This window comes from Coregonus lavaretus (genome assembly GCF_964263955.1).
Source record: "Coregonus lavaretus genome assembly, chromosome: 9".
In the NCBI taxonomy this organism is placed as follows: domain Eukaryota; kingdom Metazoa; phylum Chordata; class Actinopteri; order Salmoniformes; family Salmonidae; genus Coregonus; species Coregonus lavaretus.
Genome location: NC_139996.1, coordinates 33785165 through 33807448, shown reverse-complemented (window position 1 = coordinate 33807448; position 22284 = coordinate 33785165). Strand labels below are relative to the sequence as shown.

At 44.9% G+C, this 22284-nt stretch overlaps 1 protein-coding gene across 2 annotated transcripts in view; it reads right to left on the bottom strand.

Annotated features, from left to right (window-relative positions):
- The window catches only part of LOC311134421 (core-binding factor subunit beta), a 33250-nt gene extending 12034 nt beyond the window's left edge, over positions 1-21216 (bottom strand). The window contains exons 1-4 of one of the 2 annotated variants that reach the window (XM_084168100.1): positions 21024-21216; positions 20801-20890; positions 20115-20201; positions 18099-18215 (exon numbers count right to left, since the gene is read on the bottom strand). In XM_084168100.1, the coding sequence (XP_084024226.1) occupies positions 18099-18215; positions 20115-20201; positions 20801-20878 (282 nt within the window). In that variant the 5' untranslated portion in view covers positions 20879-20890; positions 21024-21216. Of the gene's footprint in view, positions 1-18098; positions 18216-20114; positions 20202-20800; positions 20892-21023 lie in introns of those variants that run through there. The other variant, XM_084168099.1, reaches the window with a different exon arrangement.
- Positions 21217-22284: the final 1068 nt, after the last annotated feature.

Here is a 22284-nt window from a genome sequence, read left to right as displayed (position 1 = left end):
GTTTGGAGGGAGGTGGTGGCTGCTTGCTGCCTGCTCAGAGGGCGGGGGTAGATGCCTGCAGGGTGGGACTGGTTTAGGGGTTAAGACACAGAGGATCAGTGTGTTGTGAAGACGGGTGGGGGAGTGTGTGTGTGTGTGTGTGTGTGTGTGTGTGTGTGTGTGTGTGTGTGTGTGTGTGTGTGTGTGTGTGTGTGTGTGTGTGTGTGTGTGTGTGTGTGTGTGTGTGTGTGTGTGTGTGTGTGTGTGAGTGAGAGAGAGAGAGAGAGAGACTGTGAGTGAGTGAGAGAGAGAGAGAGAGAGAGAGAGAGAGAGAGAGAGAGAGAGAGAGAGAGAGAGAGAGAGAGAGAGAGAGACAGACAGACAGAGAGAGAGAGAGCGCAAGAGAGAGAGAGACAGCGAGAGAGCGATGGGGTGGGGGTTAATACTGGGATTCAATTCATGGGAAGCTGTTGATTCCTAGAGTCAAAACAATCCTGATCTTCTTTGAGACATTATTTGCTCATAAATGCCCAGAGGGACCGGACACCCATTTAGATGCATATGCTCCTCTCCGTCTCAGTCTTTGAAAAATGCTTTGAATAAGTGCGGCTAAGTGAATAAAATGCTTTGTATAAGTGTTCAGGTCGTTATGTACGGTATGTGTTAATAGTCAATACTGCCCTGACTGTAATAATAAAGCTGCACAAGAGCACTACAGATAAGAAGCACAAATGAATGTGCTCATGAGCAAACAACATGGGCACATTCTCTGCACACAAAGAGCACAAATGAATGTGCTCATGAGCAAACAACATGGGCACATTCTCTGCACACAAAGCCCTATACGAGTAACAAGCTCAGACACACAGAAAATAAGACAAAGCTGAGACAGAGAGGTCTGAACATGTCTGTCTCTGGTGCTTAGATGTATACACTGAGAGGTGCTGAGAGACATGGTAGATATGCAGACTTAATGAGATAAATTAACTCACACTCAAGGCAGCATGTCTGAGAGGAGAGGGAGGGGTGGGGCGGACTAGCCAAAACACGGCCAGAGTAGTCATAATGGAGCCTTCAGACTAGAGAATGTAGTAATACACTTCCACACTCAGACGGCATGTGTCTGTTAAGGCTATACTGTATACGTCCCTCCCCAATCAACCGCCCCCACAGTATAGAGAGCAGGAAGTAGAAGACAGACGTGTCACCCAGTGTGACATCCTGCTTCCAACGATACAGTTCTCTACAGAGTAGGACAGAGGAGACAGACTCGAAGCAGATGTCATATCCTCCAGCAATGTGGAAGTGATCATTTATCAATTTATCTGATTACAGAGACCCAGGAGAGTGTGGTGCACCCCTCATCTATCTATCTCAGAGACATTAAGTGTGCGTGTGTGTGTGTATGTGTGTGTGTGCGTGTGTGTGTGTGCGTGTATACCATTGCCCGATGTTTAGACGCTGCCAGACATACACTGAGGTCAACAAAGCGCCAGCTTTACGGCTGGGGAAAGCAGTATTTCTATCTAGGTAAACAAATTATCAGGAATAAATTAGAAATGAAAACATAAACACACACGCAGTTTAAGATGTGGATTCTGGTGAAGTTGGTTTTTCTGTCAGATACATGCCCAGTCCCACGTTCTTGCATTTCTTTAGAGGCTATTTCTAGCTAGCCTCAAACAGGGGCTTCTTTTACGAGAGGGCCAAGCCCAGACCTTCCCATGCTGCACTGGGGCGAGATGGGGGAGCCTCTCTGCTCTCAGATTGGAGTCTGCTCAGTATGCTCAGCCCTCAGCCCAGACCCAGCAGCGTCTAAAGGCAGAACAAAAACTCCTCCAGTTGTTACACAAGCACTGCTGAAATGACTTACACATCTGTAAGAAACTGCATGGCTTTTAAAAAGCACAGCTACTTGGAGAGGGAAAAATGTAGATGGGAGTGCAGAAACGATCTAACCACAAACTTCCTCTTCAGAAATAAATGTCAACCCCCACTTCCCACTGACTGACACATGATCATGTGTGCGCAGGCACGTACACGTACACACACACACACACACACACACACACACACACACAACACACACACACACACACACACACACACACACACACACACACACACACACACACACACACACGCACATAGCATACCAAAGATGTACATTGTGAATAAAAGTGGCAAAGAACTTGAATTGATGAAACACCCAAGTCTAAGCAGGGCAGTGATTGGGTATACAATACTGGGTCCAAAGATGCCACCATGGCAGAGTCTAACTGACTCAGCTGAACCAGACACACCAAACACTTTCTCTAAGAGTCCTAAACCATGATGACATGAGGACAAAGACGGGAACACAAACACAAAACCACTGGTTGGGACTACAGGCTCTGGCCAGAGAGGTCCATTGTCCACACATCCACAAAGGAAATGAGATAAAACCATCACAGCCATGATTTGTGAGCAGCACCTCAATAAAGATGGCAGAAAAGACTGAGAGGAGAGCACCCTTGACCTCTAAAACAAAAGAGAGATCCTATTCAGGACCAGGATCTTTGGCTGTACAGAAATGCCATACATGGAGCTACAGGGAGGGATGACACAGTATACTACTGTAAAGTCTCAAAGTTATGTATGGATTTGACCAACATTCTGCTGTGGTCTAAGCAACAGTATATTATATTAGTAAAGCACACAAGGAGTGGTGCTGTATACTGTCCTGTGGTCAGTGTGGTGTCCCAGCCCTGGCCAGCTCTGGCAGACCCTGACCCCATCCCAGGTCAGCCCCACTCCACTGGGCCACTCCTCCCCTCCCTCCCCTCTACAGCCCAACCACAACCGGCCTGAGGCTGAGCCACCCTCCCATCCCATCCATCCCAGCCACCCTCAGTCTCTCTGTGAGTCTCTGTGCTTATAAGAGCAGTTGCACAACATTCATGCTCTTAGCGAACGCCTTTGATATGAAAAACAGTAGATGTAGGAATGTAGGGACTGGAGCTCAATCACTCAACATCACACAACAGGACAGTATGAACGGGAGGGGGGAACGTCCATATTTCTGAGGCCTTGTTTTGCATTTGTCAATAGCAATCATGTTGGGGTACAACAGGACACTAGTATACTCGGATGAGAGTGGAGGCTAGCCGGTCTCTTTCAGACTGTGCACACGGTTGTTAGCAGAGCCTTGGCACAGGGGCTGGCAATGGGCGTGACGCAGCCGGGCCACTGGCACAGGGCTCCTCATTTAGACACGTGCCAAAGGCTCGTCAGCAGATCTGGGTGCTCTCAGAGTAAAATAAAAACACTTTAGAGAGCTTGAGAGAGAAGGAGAGCAGGGCTGCTGTCCCAGCCGCAGGGGGCAGAGAGCCCGCACACAGAGGACCATTGTCCTCACACACCTCGTGAGTGCTAGTTTGTGTGAATGTGAGTGTCTGTCTGTGTGTGTGAGTGAGTGAATGCATGTGTGAACGCTAGGAAACAACTGATATAACACAGTACTAATTATGCTATTACCAGAAGAATGCTACATCAATGAGTGTCTGGGACGTGTGTGGGTGTGCGAGTATATTATTCACACAGTGACCATGAGCGCGTGTGGGTGACAGAGCCCACTCTCTCTCTCTCTCTCTCTCTCTCTCTCTCTCTCTCTCTCTCTCTCTCTCTCTCTCTCTCTCTCTCTCTCTCTCTCTCTCTCTCTCTCTCTCTCTCTCTCTCTCTCTCTCTCTCTCTCTCTCTCTCTCTCTCTCTCTCTCTCTCTCTCTCTCTCTCTCTCTCTCTCTCTCTCTCTCTCTCTCTCTCTCTCTCTCTCTCTCTCTCTCTCTCTCTCTCTCTCTCTCTCTCTCTCTCTCTCTCTCTCTCTCTCTCTCTCTCTCTCTCTCTCTCTCTCTCTCTCTCTCTCTCTCTCTCTCTCTCTCTCTCTCTCTCTCGGGTAAGTATGAGGTGGTTCCCCCCTGTAGTGTGTGTATTTCCAGGCAGTCACCATGCTATGTCATAATGGCTGTTCTGAGGTCATGGCTAGAAACAGCTTATGTCAAATTGATGTCAAAAGTTGTTGTTTTTTGCATTTAAACCAACCCTAACCCTTTTCCTAACCTTGACTTATTCTCCTAACCTGCTACATTAATTATCCTGTATACTATCTAGTCAAAACCCTGATCTGATTCCAGCCTCCTGACTCCTGACCCCCGTCCTCCCATGAGCCTCCACCACAATCACACAATGCTGTGCTCTGGGCAGCAGGGCTACATCTAGATTGGGAGTCTTCAGGTTCTGGTCCAAAGTCACACACACACACAGAGACAGATGCCCCTGTTCCCCTCTCCTCCCCTCTCGTCTCCAGGTCTGTGGAGCCATTCCAGCTGCCTACCCCGCACCCCTCTCACCCCTTCCCCCTCACCTTGTCCTCTGGCTGGGCTGTGACAGCTGCCTCTGTGCCCCCCTGGTGACTCAGCCAACCCCAATGGGCAGGTCAGCAACCAGCAGGAAGTGACAAACACACTGGTGCCCAGTTCTACCACCACCTCCTCACCAACAGCCCATTCATACTGTACACTACCACCCGCCCAACCTTAATGAGCAAAATGGGAAAGTAGTCACAAACCACCATATGAACTTAAACAAACTGGTCTTAAATAGGTACCAGTGCCCACACACTAATGCTGGCAATGGTAAATACAGGATAGAATACCCACACACTATAGTCTGTAATGCAATACTACACAGTGTGAGTGACTTCACCTTTGCCCCTAAAATGACTCGTGTGTGATGTGGATGTGTGAATGTGTATTGTGTGGGTGTGTTTGTAATGGTGTGTGTTTGAATGTGTAGTTTGTGTGTGTGAGTAAGGCCTTCCAGGCCCGGTCCAGTCAGCCTGCCCCCCCTACAGCAGGGACCCAGAGGGGCCGGCCGGGGGCTCCAGGCATGGGAGGGAGGGACCCTACCAGACTGTACTGATGGATAATCATTGTCTACAGCAACGAACCACAGCTGCTTCTCAACCTGGCTACCCAACCCCCAGCCTCCCTCTCCCTCTATCCCAGTATCTCTATCTGTTCCCTTCCCTCTGCCTAGCTAGATATGGAGAAGCAGGAAGTCCCTGGGAGTCGAGTCAGCACAATTCCCTTACGGGAGCAGTGTGTACAATCCTAATCAGGGCTGAGCTGTTTTTTTTCAGATACAGTGTCAGTCTATCCATATCTATGAGCACACACACATCCTTCATCCTTGAGATCCCACCCACCCACCCCCAAACACACACATACACACAGAAACAGGTGTGACCAGGTGCAGTTGAGACGCATACATAGGCAAAGCAGGATTAGATAGAGCACGCTTCTCTCTGTAATCAGAGCGGATGAAGTTGAACGTTTACACTATTGTCTCAGGCACATATACCCACCCACACCCACACATAAATACTCAGACACACACCCTCACACACAAGTCTCTGTTACTCCACCCACACCACCTGCCACAGGGACAAAGAGACGGAGGTATTAGACTTGATTTGCCCCGTGCGCTCACCCGTTCTCCCCGCCACTCGTCCCCCCAAGACCTATAATTACGACACCCCGGTTATAGCCCTCTTACTGCCCCCCTCCCGCCCAAACCCAGTTATAGCCCCCTAACTGCCCTGCATTCACCTGACACCATGCCAGGGCAGAACTCACAAACATACATACATACAAACACAGACAGCCTGGCAGACAGACTGGCAGACAGCATGGCAGACAGACAGCCTGGCAGACAGCCTGGCAGACAGACAGCCTGGCAGACAGACTATTCCTCTTATATATGTTCCTAATCAGAGTATAACTGCGCCTGCTAAGCCTGATTCTGTAATGCAGTAACACTGACTCATATTCAGTGAGGCTTCCTCTATGTCATTTCCCCAATTCGATTGTAAAAGTCATAAAAATGACTCTGATTGTTTCTATCTTGCCAACCCAGCCGGTGATACAGCTTTACTTTATTTATAATTTATATTATTTATAATTGTACAACCCAAAATGCAATCAAATTTAATAGAGACCTTATTATCTGAGTGATAAGGAAAACGTAGTCTGACAGATCATGAGTCAGTTTGGTTGTGATGCCACTTTGTTCTACCATGTATACTTTTACTGGGAATAAGGTATTGGGTAGTTGGGGACACAGAGTACCCTATGTAAAATAATTTCTCGCACGAACACATGATATCCGTTTCTCCATTTTTACAGATGGCTGTTTAACTTAAGTAAATATCATGCAAAGGCAAATCCAGCATTTGGATGAAGTTTTCTAACCACAGGAGATTGGGAGAGAGACTGCAGGGACAGGCTACAGAGGAGAAATGGCTGAGTCTACAAACCCCAGAGGACTCTGCGAATTCTACATCAGATGGTCACAGACACTAATATAAACATTACTGTAGTTAGAATATGTAATTGTTATTATCTAAAAGTAGTTAATTAACTAAATTTTTAACAATAAATTAACAAATTAACGAAATAATGGTTGAAAATACAATTGAAGAATATTATCATTTCAAATGAATGTGATGGCGGGCTCAGTTTTCATGGAAAGAGGTAATGACAGACAAAATAAAGAATCAGCAGGCTTGCCAAGAGCATCTTTGGGGACTTGATTTCTCAGGCACTCTATAAATACCCAAGTCCAGCTTCACGTCTGCCATTTTCCCTCTCTGTACAATACTATTAGGGGGACAGAGAACTGGACAAGGAATACTGGGTTGTAGGGCGCCGCTTGGGCCCTCCCCAGAGGCACCCATTACAGTGTCAGGTTGGAGGCCGAGGGCTGCGATGCGACCCTCCAGGCCAGGTGACCACTCAGGTCTCCTTCTGCGGCCAGACGAGAACATAGTTCCTGGAATAGTGACCAGGAATGCTGTCGGCAAATACACGCTGTATTTCTCACCTGTGTCCTGAGGGTTCTGGAGAATCAAATCCCCAAGCAGGATGCTTCCCTCTCCTCCTTCCCAGACAACAACGCTGTCTGACTGCTCCCACTCAGGGGGATGAAGGGAGGGCGGGAGGGCGGGAGGCTCAGACTTACATCAGTACAGACACTGAAGTCTTTCACCTACTCATCTGGGCTATCCATCTACGACATTTACGGAGGAACTATTTCGTGTAATTAATATTTAATCCATCCGTAAAATGTTGATTAAGTGACCTGCTCAGATGCAACATCACCATCCAGTTAGGTGATTTACAACAAGTCCACATGTTCCAAACTGCCATGAATCAGAATCAGTTGAGTAATTCCACAGTATCATGGAATGTTCATTATTCTGGAGGGCAAGACGATGGGAAAACAAAGGAAAGAAAATCTTTAAATTGGCAGGAGGATAGCAAGAAGGAGAGGAAGGGGGTGAGAGTGGTCAACTGAAACACCTCCATCTGCAGTGTCATCACTTTTGGTGAAAAGAGCGATGTCTGCATAAAGAACTCTTGTAACTCTTGCTATTACCCTCAGACTGAGCAATAGATGTTTGCAACCTGGACTCAGGGGTAGACATAACATAGTAAAAGTAAATCCGGGACACTCCAATTAGTATGATATGTTACATTTCGTATGGTATGTATTATTATTATTATTATTATTATTTTTTTTTAGTCATTTAGCAAACGCTATTATCCAGAGCGACTTACATGAGCAATTAGGGTTAAGTGCCTTGCTCAAGGGCACATCGACAGATCTTTCACCTAGTCGGCTCGGGGATTAGAACCAGCGACCTTTCGGTTACTGGCACAACGCTCTTAACGACTAAGCTACCTGCCGCTACCTGTCCATCATCCATTTCGTATGATATGTTACAAATTACAATTCATATGATATGTTATGAATTGCAATTCTTATATTATTTTATTAATTGCAATTCGTACAATATGTTACAAATTAGCTTAATGTATTATATGTTACGAATTCCAATTTGTTGTGGCTAATGTTAGCTAGCTAGGTGGCTAAGTGGCTAACGCTAACATCCAGTTATGAGTCAACATGCTCTCACGTCTCATTGTGAAATTAACACTGCTACTGTAGGTAGCAGAACAGTAAATAATGTCAGTAAGTAATAACAGCTAAATGTGATATTTTTAGTACGTCTTAGAAAGTAGCCATGATAATGGCCAACCAGTGCTCACATGTTTCATTTGACTGTAAGATTACATTTTTCATTCAGGAAGCAATGAAACATTCCATTACTTTGTACCCCACAATAAAGCCTGCAAGTGGTCATTGATCTGAGGCTTGGGATAGAGGAAAAGGACATTTGAGCTGGGGAGCTATAACGAGAACCCTATGGGAAGACTAGAGGCAGGAGTATGATTGACTAGTGCTGGGAAAAACAAAGCTTCTCTTTCCCCAGCACAGACAGTCCTGCCCAACACACAGTCAAAACAGGAACATTTTTGTCAAAACCTAATTCAAGAAAAGGACATGTCATAGTCAAGGATACAAAGAACCTCTCTTTTTATCAAACATCAAACAATTAACATCAGATCAGAGGAACACGAGGAGGGCTCAGTGCACAATGGGCATGACAGAGCAGCAGGAATCAATTAGTGGGCTCACTTTGATGATGTCATTGACAAGTCATCTGCTAGTGGAGTGGCTTCTGTTTGAGGGAGACGGAAACAAGAGCCCCCACCACAGAAGGAGCCGGCCCACTGCGCTCCTCATAGAGACGCTAGTCCATCATCCTCCCTCTGCCCTGGCCTTCGCCCAGTCACCCCTCTCCTCATCAGTGTCAGGAGTGAGGGCTGATGCCCCCCTCCCCCCTCCCCCCTCCCCCATCATACACTCATTACTACCAGGTCCACTTCAGCCAGACTTAAGTATAAACTCCATTAAATATATATGGAGTAACTATAATAGCTTTATGACATTAAGGACATAACCTTTAAACTTAGCAACCGACCAATGGGTATTTGTGTGGCTTCCTGAGATAATTTCGTAGCCCCTCCCAAACACCACACCCTGCTTCATGTTGGGGCTGAAGATGAGAGAGAGTAATTTTCTCAACATTTTGTTTCCTTCAATAACCACCACCGCCAGCAGAAGCAGCAGCGAGCGCAGCGGCAAAATGAAAGCTGTTCCCCCGTCTCTGGCTCTGTAACAGGGTTAACTGTCAAGCTGGCGCCATGCAGCTCAAAAACATGTTTTGTGGCACATGACCCGGCATGAATATGGAGATTGGCTCCGTATGTGCAATGCTAGGCAGACAAACACATACACAAAAATACAGTCACACACACACGCACACAATCCCGCGCACACACACACACACACTGGCTGGTCTTGGGAACAAGCGAACAAGCTTTAACACAAAACTATTAAAACTCCAATTCCTGTGGTGATGCCTCAGACAGCAGTCCCTTTAATAATGGAGTCATTTACTCTGAATCTTCCCTGTGCTATCTGCCCCCGAGCTAAAATTCCAGAGACAGGCCGAAGATTTATAGAGTCTGCTGCCTCTGAGGCCCGTTCTCTGTCTCTCTCTCAGTTCTGGCCCTATGACAGACACCAACACACCTACACAGTCTCACTATGCCTTACTGTTGTAATACCAAGACTGTAGCTCAAAGGTTTAGGAGTCATTCTACCAATTTCTTCATGTATTTGTGCTCTTAGCTCTTAACACCGTGTAGAAGCACACCGTGGAGGGTCTAAACCCAACCTTGTGGCATGGCCATGCAGACGGAACCCAATTTCTGCTTTGCATAAAGGGAAACCACACACAAGCTCTACGGATGAACAGAGCGGAGAGGGAGATTTGGAGAAGAGGCCAAACATAATATCTCATAAACCCTTACAGCTGAACTCCGCTCCAAAACCTTAAAAGTCTCAAATTTCAACAAGATTTTGTTAAAGTTGAGGAGACATAGTTCATATGTAAGAGTCTGTCTTTCCTTCTCTTGTTACAGTAAAAATCCTATTATATCAAATGGGCATGACTTCAGTCTAGCTACTCTGTGTAGAGGTTCTTGACTTAGCCCAAAGAGATACCCTACAATCCCATGGTGAGTCATCAGTATCCATGGAGTTCCATAACAACAAAGCATCAATGGAGGATACTCATCAGAGACCCCCTACCTCTCTGAACTCATGTCTGAGGTAAGCTAACTGCACTTGGAACAGATTAATAATTGACTACGACACATTGAATCATCCCCCTCCTCCTGTCTGCTACTGTAGCAATTCAAACACCCTGCACTTATTCTGCCTGTCACAGTAAGAGGACCTCAGTTAAGGACTCTTACTCCACTCTATACACAATGTTTCTGTGGCAGTTATACAACTTCCTGTTCTGCTCTGTGAATTTTGAAAAGTATGCTGCTGTGTATTCATTTCTGTCTCTGATGATTTTCAGAAGGCACTGTTAGCTATCATTTGGCCCTCCAATCTAATCAATTTAATATTGGACTAGGAGTCAGGGTCCATGACCATTAGGGCAGTGTGGATGATCCATTGGACTGACCAGGGTCCTGGTATGAAGCAGTTCGCTACTGGGAGCCCCTGGCTGGGACAGGGTTAACGGCTCCTCCCCAGGCCCTGCTAGCTACCGCTAAAATTAACCTCCCACACAGCTGGTTCCCATTAGCCTGTAGTGACACTCGGAGCCAGTACTTAAGCTCTACTGGGGGGGCTTCAGTGGAGCAGGGCTCACCGCCCCACTCAGATAATACTACTGTCCTCCACCAGCGGCCAAGTTTAAACTGGCCCCGTTCTGCTGGCACCGTCTGTTTTCAAATGAGAAGGGAGGAGGAGAACGGGGGGGGGGGGGGGGGGGGGGGGAATGCAATGGTTTATTCACCCGCGCACGAGAGAGAAACGTGAGCGAGAGACCAAGAGTGAGAGACCTGAACAGCGAGTGAGAGAAACACCACAAGAGAGATATAGAGAGACCTAAAGACAGACCAAGAAAGAGAGAGAGACCAGAAGAGATAAAGAGAGAGAGATAGAGAGACCTAAAGAGACCAAGAGAACGAGAGAGAGGGAGCGATAGAGTGAGAGAGGGCAGAAGAGAGAGAAAGAGAGAGAAAGAGAGAGGGACCCAGAGAAAGGAGACAAACAGAGACAGAGAGTCCCTGGGCTCACACTGCGCTGTGGTTGGTTCTGACTCCATCAATCAGAAACACCAAGACCCATAAAATCACTCACTTTTCATGGAAAGATTATTATAACTGCTCCCTATTCATCTGTTACTCTGGACTGGCGTTGGGTGGCGGTGAGGAGAGAGCTGCATGCTATATGCTCTTTATGGACCTCACACTTCAATTGGGCATAGGGGGATCATGCCATACATACAGAGACATGGCTGATGTATCTATAGGCCACACCTGGACAGTTCCCTCATGAAAACAGCTAGGCCAGGATGCTTTGCCAAATCATACACTGCCTGTTCCACTAGCTAAAGGACTTCAATATTTCACCTCTACAAGTTTTCTCTTTTATTTCAGACTTTTTAAAATGTATTCAATTAATACAGCAACAGACACAAACCTGTTGGCCTAGTTTATTTCAGTTAAACCAGTCGTCACGTTTCCTCTTCTGACACCACTGACTGCACACACTTTCACTTTTCACTGCAGACATTCTTGAGGGTTTTCATTCAGTCTATTAACGTCTCCTAGCCAGGCAGTGTGAGATGTGTTTGTGTAAAAGGTTAACAATCAGACTATTAAGAGCAGAGGTTGCAGCCTGACACCAATAGTCTGCAGGGAGGTAGAGTAGAGAGGGGGAAAGTGTGAGGGAGCGAGGCAGCGAGGGGGAGGGAGGGATGGGGAGCCCTGAGAAAAATCATACGTTCTCCAAGTTCCACCTTAGTTCCTAAAGAGAGGTACTTATGTCAAGAAGCAGAGCAGTAGCACCCGTGTGTGCAAACGTGCATGTGTTTGTGTAGGGTGACAGTGCTAGGAGCGTGGCTGTGACTAGGAGCTCCTTGGGGATTATTTTGGAAGAGGAGGGACGGAGGGCCCAGGGCTCATTAAAGCTGCATGGTCTCTAAGCCTGCTAGAGGTGACAGGGGATAGGATTACTACCAGGCCCTGCCCCGGACACTCAGCGCCTCATCTGTAAAGTGCTTGGCACGCCTGACAACTCCCAGTCACGCCTTTTTAAATAATTAATGGGCAAAGATTAGTCCATCAGCCTTGAGCCAAAAGGTCCATCGATTTCCCACGGATGCATTTTTAATGAGCACATTTCAGCGAGGCACTGTCCGTGAACAGGGGCCTCTGGCACACCTTAAATACAGCAACAGCCACGAGCCCTCCAGGGGAGCAAATTAATACACAAACCAAACAATAACAAAAAATACTATCCTTCTAAACACTGCATCATCATTAGTGTGAAAACAAAGGTGTCATGGGAGAATTCAAGTTTTAAGATTCCTTATCTAATCTGTTGTTAATTTTTTAAAACAATGTATTATTGTTTTGGGTCATCTTTATACAATGACTAGTAAAATCTTCAGGGCTAAAATATGTATGCTTTCCATTGCTTTATTGAACACTCCATGGGAAATGGAAGGAATGCAATCAGTCAGTTGTGTTTAATGGTTTAGATAATCCATTTATGACCTACTTTATTCGGTTCTTATGGTCGGAGGTAAATGACATACTGCTCATTCCGGACCAGGCCCAAATCCCTGACACTCGAAGAAGGAAGAGGCGCCGTTATAGAGGCCAGCGTGCGGGATCCCTGACGAGACTACGTCCGCGAGTGTATAAACCGCCTCTACCCTCCGCTCTATTGGTGAACATGCAATCACTGGAGAATAACAGGGGTTCGCCTCTCACGGTCCTTGCTCTCTCCAGTCTCCATCCTTTCCTCCGGTGAGACCACCTGATGGCAAAACTCAAGTCATACCGCATCTGCCTCATGCACAAATTCATGTTGTTCCTATGACCAGAGAAAGTGAAATGTTCCTCGATATTGAAATAGAAACGACGAGCTGCTAATAATAATAAAAACGCAGGGCTAGCGATACACTTGGCTACTCATTCATTGCAGCGCGAGCGGAAGTACGTAGAAGCGCGTTTTATGTTTTGTAATAGTGTTGAATAAAAACAGCGTTGACAGTGCTGAATAAAAACTTAAACATGAACTCACTCATAAAAACAGCAGCTCGTTGCTGTATTCTTTGGCCATGGTTTTAAAAGTGATAAAATCTTACGCAGGCTAGTATTAAACTATGCTGTGGCCAGGGTCGTGGAAGCGCTGTAGGCACGGTGATTGGAGCTATCCGATTGGCCAGCGCAGTAGGCGCACTCGATTTAGCCACATGATCGACCGGTTGGTGACCACTGCTTTAGACCATACTATTTACCAGGAGAGTTTCCAGCTATATTTTACGTAGCTGTGTACTTACCACCACAAATTGATGCTGGCACTAAGACCGCACTCAACGAGCTGTATAGGGCCATAAGCAAACAAGAAAATGCTCACACAGAGGCGGCGCTCCTAGTGGCCGGTGATTTTAACGCAGGAAAACCATCTTACCTAATTTCTACCAGCATTTCACCTGTGCAACTAGAGGTGGAAAAATTCTAGATCATCTTTACTCCACACACAGAGACACAAAGCTCTCCCTTGCTCTCCATTTGGCAAATCTGACCATAATTCTATCCTCCTGATTACTGCTTACAAGCAAAAACTCAAACAGCAAGTACCAGTGGCACGCTCAATACGGAAGTGGTCCAATGAAGCGGACGCTAAGGTACAGGACTGTTTCGCTAGCACAGACTGGAATATGTTCCGGGATTCATCCGATGGCATTGAGGAGTTTACCACATCAGTCACCGGCTTCATTAATAAGTGCATCGAAGATGTCATCCCCACAGTGACCGTACGTACATATCCCAACCAGATGCCATGGATTACAGGCAACATCCACACTGAGTTTAAGGCTAGAGCTGCTGCTTTCAAGGAGCGGGACACTAATCCATACGCTTATAAGAAATCACGCTACGTCCTCCGATTAACAATCAAGCAGGCAAAGCATCAATACAGGACTAAGATCGAATTCTACTACACCGGCTCTGACGCTCGTTGGATGTGGCAGGGCTTGAAAACTATCATGGATTACAAAGGGAAACCCAGCTGCGAGCTTCCCAGTGACGCAAGCCTACCAGATGAGCTAAATGCCTTCTATGCTCGCTTCGAGGCTAGCAACACTGAACCATGCATGAGAGCACCAGCTGTTCCATAGTCGATGTGAGTAAGACCTTTAAACAGGTTAACATTCACCAGGCCGCAGGGCCGGGCGGATTACCAGGACGTGTACTCAGAGCATACGCTGACCAGCTGGCAAGTGTCTTCACTGACATTTTCAACATCTCCCTAACATAGTCTGTAACACCTACATGTTTCAAGCAGACCACTATAGTCCCTGTGCCCAAGAACGCCAAGGCAATCTGTAGACATGAAATGCTTTGAAAGGCTGGTCATAGCTCACATCAACACCATAATCCCAGACACCCTGGACCCACTCCAATTGGCATACCGCCCCAACAGATCCACAGATTACGCAATCTCTATTGCACTCCACACTGCCCTTTCCCACCTGGACAAAAGGAACACATACATGAGAATGCTGTTCATTGACTACAGCTCAACACCATAGTGCCCTCCAAGCTCATCACTAAGCTAAAGACCCTGGGATTGAACACCTCCCTCTGCAACTGGATCCAGGACACCCTGACGGGCTGCCCCCAGGTGGTGAGGGTAGGCAACAACACATCCGCCACGCTGACCCTCAACACAGGGGCCCCTCAGGGGTTCACCCACGACGCACAACTCCAACACCATGGCCTGATCACCAATGACAATACAGACTATGGGGAGGAGGTCAGAGACCTGGCAGTGTTGTGCCAGGAAAACAACCTCTCCCTCAATGTAAGACAGTAAGACAAAGGAGCTGATCGTGGACTACAGGAAACAGAGGGCCGAGCACACCCACATTCACATCGACGGGGCTGTAGTGGAGTGGAAGTGTCCACATCACTAAGGACCTATCATGGTCCAACACACCAACACAGTCGTGAAGAGGGCACGACAATGCCTCTTCCCCCTCAGAAGGCTGAAAACATTTGGCATGGGTCTTCAGATCCTCAAAAAGTTATACAGCTGCACCATCGAGAGCATCCTAACTGGCTGCATCACCACTTTCACACTCTTCACATACGCTGCTGCTACTCTGTTTATTATCTATCCTGATTGCCTAGTCACTTTTACTCCTACCTATATGTACATATTACCTCAATTACCTCAACTACCTCGCACATTGACTCGGTACCGGTACTCCTTTTATATAGCCTCGTTATTGTTATTTTACTATTTCCTTATGGATTTTTTGTAAAGTTTTCTTTGTTGGGAAAGGGCTCGTAAGTAAGCATTTCAGGGTAAAGTCTTCACCTATTGTATTCGGCGCATGTGACAAATATATTTTGATTTGATTTGACACTAACAGAGTTGGTAGGACCTGGAGACAGTCCCATGGACTATCAGTTGTCATGGCTGCATCACCTTAACATGCCGGTAATAATAATAATACATTTTATTTTAAGCGCTTTTCACGACACCCAAAGTCAGTTTACATACACAAGAAATCAGCAGTATATAAAAAGCGATAAAATCACATATTAAATAAGTAAGTATATAAATGACACTAAACATAAGTACAGACTAACCATGGAGAACACTAAACATGATGACAGACTAACCATGGAGAACACTAAACATGATGACAGACTAACCATGGAGAACACTGAACATGATGACAGACTAACCATGGAGAACACTAAACATGATGACAGACTAACCAGGGACGTGTACTAAACATGATGACAGACTAACCAGGGACGTGTACTAAACATGATGACAGACTAACCATGGAGAACACTAAACATGATGACAGACTAACCAGGGACGTGTACTAAACATGATGACACACTAACCAGGGACGTGTACTAGACAGAGGATAAAAGCTAAGCCTGTGTGAAGAGGTGTGTCTTTAGTGTGGACTTCAATATGTGTATGGATTGTGAGGTTCTGACATGGAGAGCGAGGGAGTTCCAGAGTTGAAGAGCTGCACTGCTAAAAGCATGGTCTCCCATGGCGCTTAGACTGGTGCGAGGGATGGTGAGGAGGCCAGTGTCAGAGGTTCGCAGTGAACAGGTGGGAGTGTAGGGGTGCAGGTGGTCAGTAAGGTATGTGGCGCCAGTCCATTGAGTGCTTTGTAGGTGAGAATGAGCAAATTATCCTATATTGAACTGGGAGCCAGTGGAGTTTGATGAGGGTGGAGGTGATATGGTCCCAAAGTCTGGTGTGTGTGAGGACACATGCAGCTGAATTTTGAATATGTTGAAGTCTGTCTAGTGTTTTGGCGGGGAGTCCGTAGAGAATGGCGTTGCAGTAGTCCAGGCGTGATAAAACAAAGGCGTGAATGAGGGTTTCAGCAGTTGGGTCAGTGAGAGAGTGTCTGAGTCATGAGATGTTTTTTGAGGTGGAAGAAGGCTGACTTGGTGATGTTCCGGATTTGGGGTTCAAATGACAGAGTTGGGTCAAATGTAACACCAAGACTGTGAATTTGGAGTGGATGGTGCAGCCGTTGATTGTCAAGTTGCATTGACCCAGTTTCTTGATGAGGGAGTTAGGACCCATGAGCGTGATCTCTGTTTTGTCGTCGTTTAGTTTGAAAAAGTTATTGCTCATCTCTTATTTTCACTTCACAGGGACAGTCAACATCAGAGGGGGGTGGCAGAGTGGAGTTGGGTTTTGTGTGGATGTAGATTTGTGTGTGATCTGCATAACAGTGAAATCTTAGTCCAAATTGACGGAGGATCTGACCAAGGAGTAGCATGTAAATACTAAACAGTAATGGACCTAACACTGAGACCTGTGGGACACCTTGTGATACAGGGGCTGGGGCAGACCTGCAGTTGCCAAGGAAGAAAAACTGTTGTCTATCAGATAGATAAGAGTGGGACCAGGCAAGGGTTGTTCCGGAAACTCCAAGAAGCCTCTCCATGCGATCAGTTAAAATCTGATGACAGACAGTGTCAAATGCTGCAGACAGGTCCAGGAGGATGAGGATGGAGATGTTCCCAGCATCAGCATCACAGAGGAGGTAATTCCCTATCTTTACCAAGGCAGTTTCAGTGCTATGCATAGCTCGGAAGCCCGACTGAAGGGTGAGACTGTTGCAGCTGTTGGTAGCTGTACACTTTGTTTTGAAAGGATGCCAGAAAACTGTCACAGAGGTCGGTGGTGATTGTAAGAGAGGGGTTGTCCAATGGGTGGTGAAGTCTGTTGATGGTTGAGAAGAACACTCCTGGGTTTCCTTGTTCATTCCTTATGATGTTGGCGAAATAAGCAGATTTGGTTGTGGCAAGTTAGTCCTTGTAGTTGTGAATGTGGTCTTTGTAAGCCTCCTTATGGATAATGAGCCCTGTAGTACTGTTAGAATCACAGGAAAAGCAAGGCTTTACTATAGAATTACTATTTATATACTATAATATGCTATACTATACTGTGCTATACTATTACTATTACTATATGATTACAATTGTATTTCTATGGTTGGAACAGTGTCACCATCTTCCATCCCTATGGCCTATGGCTTTGAGGGAAACCACATACTGTAGCCATGTGTTCATTGAGTTGGTAGAATGTGTTGGAATTACAGTGAGAAAAATGGGCATGTTAAAAAAAGAAACAAAAGGAGAAACAGTGAAGAGTGGGTTTTTTAGTGGACGGCAGGGCAGTGTTCCGTGTGAAGCAATAACATATCATTACAGAAAGCCCCGGGTTTATCCCACCCAGAGAACATATCAATCTGAATCAACAGCCTGGATTCAATCAAACTGTCGTGAGATTCAACCTCAACTTTTTGTGAAAAATTCTAGGAATACCTCGCGCCCATACCAAGCTCTTTTCAGATCATTAGTGTGTGGTTACATGAGTTTACAGAAATGTCTGGGAAATAAAAAGAGTGTCATAGATGAGGTTAAGCAAAATCACCTCTCAGAAGAGATGAACAGATGAGATTAGAGGGAGGATAAAAAGAGAAGAGAGAATAAGAGAGAAAAGAAAAGAGATGTCAGAATTACCTTTCCCGTCTCCCGTTCAAAGTCCACATACTCTCGTGTGGGCGTCTGCCTCTGCTCCCCGTGCAAGTTGGCTGGGAAGAACTGCAGCGAGAGGTTGGTGCCCGTCGCCACAAAAGCCTTTTAGAGGGAAATCAATACAAACAGGATCAGAAGACTGGGCCCGAGCATAAATTATGCAGCCCGTCATTTCTTTTTCACATCAGCGGGATGAGTGTCTGGAGCCAGTGCTCCCAACACTCAGAGAAAGAAGGGAAAATACACAAGAGTCATCATTTTCTCTATTTGAAGTATAGAGTTACGCACATCTGATTCTATTTTACCACCACTCACTATTGGAATACTGGGCAATAAAGAACTGACTTTAGAAAAGACAGAGAGCCTGAATGAAAGGGAGATGGCGTGAGTCAGTGATAGGAGGAATACAGTAAGAAAGACAGGGAAGGAAAATCAGTAAGACTTTAAAAGCAGACCCTGCCTGATACTAATGACGCAGGGTCTAGATGATTTATTTTGAATTATGTTCCCTGTGCTTGGTTTATGTAATTGACCAGCTCATAGGTAAAGATTTTAAACAACTGAGCTCCAAACATGGACACAATGTTTTCTGTTGTTTTCACAGCATTACTTCAAACAGAATAAAGGAAAAAACAACACGGGCAGAATACACAAAACACATACTAACACACCAAAAAATTGTATTACCATGTAATTACTAAGGCTATATGAGCATAGCGCATATTCAGCCTTATTTAATCAACAAAGTCTATTTGCATTTATTTAATTTCTAACATTTTAGGTATGATGATGATCATTTCAAATGGCTTTCTCAGTCAGAATAATTGCATTTTGAAATAGACACACTTGGGTGAATGGTAGGGTTAAGACAGACCCTTACAGAGCAAACAGTGACAGTAACAAATCAAACAACCGCCATAAAGCATCAAAATACTTTCATCACAAAAAAATAACTAATTAGAAGTAGGCCTAGTCACAATGTTATTATTGTGAATATCTTTTTGAATCTTTTTGTCTGAAAATGGAAGTGAATACACTGCAATGTCACTTTATTGTTTCATGGCATGAAGAAAAATCCTTGATTTGAATTAGCTTACCAAAACTATATAAAAAATCTGACTCAAAAAGAGTGAAATGTTAGGCTACTCTAAGAATATAAGTATTAGGGCTCCATAAAATAAATAATACATTTGACTTTATTACAGCACATACAGTAGTACACTCTTAGAATGAATGGGGACTCGAGTAAACCTGGAGATGGTTCATATTTGCACCTTTGGTTAGTTGAGGGGTTTCTTGGAAGAACCTTTAATGTTTCAATGCAGCAATGGGTAATATTTTGATAGGCTGCCACCTCTACAATTAAAAGGTTCAAAATTGAAGCCCTCCCATCACAAAAAGGTTCCGGTTTGAACATTTACACAGATCCTTTTCAGAGGGGTTCCTCAAGGAACCTTTTTGAACTGGAAAGCTTCCCCCTGTGTGGCATTTTTTAGAACCCCAAAAGGTTCTTCCAGGGCCAGGGTCCTTTACTTAAGAGTGTAGCCTACGTGAAAATATCGTGATGACCGAAAAAGGAGTGAGCAGAGGGACCATTTTATGTAGCCACTGTCGGCCCCGCCAGACCAGCTCTGCCCTGACTTCAGTCATTGTCAATTCCAATGTCGGGTTTCTCTCCTCAAAAGCCTATTGAGACAGAGGCAGACCTTTATAGCCATGTCTGTCAGACACCTGATACACAGGATTATGACAGTTCTGGATAGTGAACTAATCATATTATAGTGTTATGACATTTTTGTGAAATAATGTTATGAGGATGTTTTTTGTGTTGTTTGCCAGAGAATAAAGGATGAAGTAATGTTTTGGCTGAGGTAAAATGTCTAGTTCCGTTCCAGGTGTCTATTTATGCAAAATATTGACATAAACTTAAGGTTAGTGTAATGAGGTCTGATTATAGTCTTATTATCTCAGTTGTATGCTGAACAGAAATGTTTTACTCACTATTTCTGAGCGACCATCCCTACAAGCGTTCTGAAACCTGGCTTGCCTCTCCTCGTGCGGTCTGTCTCGGAAACCTGTGTATTTTATCTGAAAATATGAAGGAAAAAATGCATCAATAAATGTAATCTCAGAAAAAATAAATACATAACCTAAGTAACATAAATATACTTTACTGTGAAGGCATTAATCATGGCTCATTTTATGGCTCAGATGATAATCTAAATTGGAGTCATCTTTATTTTTTATAAAGTCTTACAATTCCGAGGTATCAGATACAATTATTTCAAATTAATCTCCATTTAGCCTATTGAAATGATGAAATATGGGAAATAAATGTACATTAGCCATGAGGCAAAGTCACCGTCAATGGCAGAGCTTCGCGCAGTGAGGTGATGAGCGACTCAGATTAGTTGATGGATTTAAAACAAATCAAAACTAAAAATATTTTAATAACTCTCCTTCCTCTTTTTTGAAAAGTGTAGGCTTATTTAGACAGTACAATATGAAATAACGTATCAGATAAATTCAACAGTGCTTCATATCTATAATGGAAACCATATCCATCTTTCAGTAAGAAAGTAATAAGAAGGCTATAGTGCTGTCTCTTTCAGCGCAACGTGCATTTCCACTTTATGAGGTACTTTGTTTCCGCCACCAAATAAAACGTGTCCAATGAGTAGACTTGCCTCGCACTCCCGACTGAGTTTCCTGAAGAACTCTTCGTTTTCAAACTTGCTCCTTTGATCCGGGACCACCCGAGGCATCTTGAAGCTTTGCTGAGAAATGTTCCTTGATTTTAATTGTTTTGTGAGCAAGAAAAACCTTTGCCGTGAAATAACAGCAATCCCGCTTCTATTCTCTTCCGTCTAGTTTTGATAGTGGGTAGCAATGTGCTAATGTGATATTTACCTTATTTTGTAAGTAGGGTCGTGATCTCTCCCCGCTCTCAAATCTAAACTACTGACCGGTCAGTCTCTGCCACTGCAATGGATTAGGCTCAATTTCGCACTTGGCTATAATTCCCTCTCACCCTGAAGCGTGTGATCCCCGTCCACTGACAACAAACGCCCGCTCTCTCGACTTTATCTGTCGCGCTGCATACTTCCTGGCTCCTCGGAGTCCGACTTATGACTGTATACCCAAAATACTCCCCCATTCACAATTCTCCTCACTACTTATCCCAAGCGCGCAGGCGCTGAACTCAACAAAACTTCAGAGCACAAGAAAGAGCTTTCCTATGTATATGTCCATGTCTCATGTTTCTTAGCCCGGAGACAGACAAAACAAATCTTTCTTCATACATTATTTGGATCAGTATGCCTACCTCATGAAGACATTTTTTCCATAGGCATAAGACTTCTGGAAAAAGACAAGGCTTCTGAAACTCTACAATTATACAAGGCAAATATTTTGATCTCTGGGAGGCACATTAAGAAGAGGCATATGAGAGTACCCTAATGTTGTAGAACATTTGAATTCCTGGAAAATAGTTGCAAACTGTCCCCATCTCTTTCCTCTCCTTATATCAATCAAGGCCAAGGGCAATAGTGCCACTTGTTGATAATTGGGAATGTTGAGGCACTTTGTGATCTGCACCCCCTCTCTCCTCTCTCTATCTCTCTCTCTGATTGCAGGAAAAGCAGCCAACAAGTGCTCAGCATATGTGGGAACTCCTTCAAGACTGTTGGAAAAGCATTACAGGTGAAGCTGCTTGAGAGAATGCCAAGAGTATGCAAAGCTGTCATCAAGGCAAAGGGTGGCTATTTGAATAATCTTTCTACAATGTAGAAAATAGTAAAAATAAAGAAAAACCCCTGAATGAGTAGGTGTGTCCAAACTTTTGACTGGTACTGTACACCTACTCATTCAAAGGTTTTTCTTTATTTTTACTATTTTCTACATTGTAGAATAATAGTGAAGACATCAAAACTATGAAATAACACATATGGAATCATGTAGTAACCCAAAAAGGGTTAAACAAATTCTTCAAATAGCCACCCTTTGCCTTGATGACAGCTTTGCACACTCTTGGCATTCTCTCAAGCAGCTTCACCTGGAATACTTTTCCAACAGTCTTGAAGGAGTTTCCACATATGCTGAGCACTTGTTGGCTGCTTTTCCTTCACTCTGCTGTCCAACTCATCCCAAACCATCTCAATTGGGTTGAGGT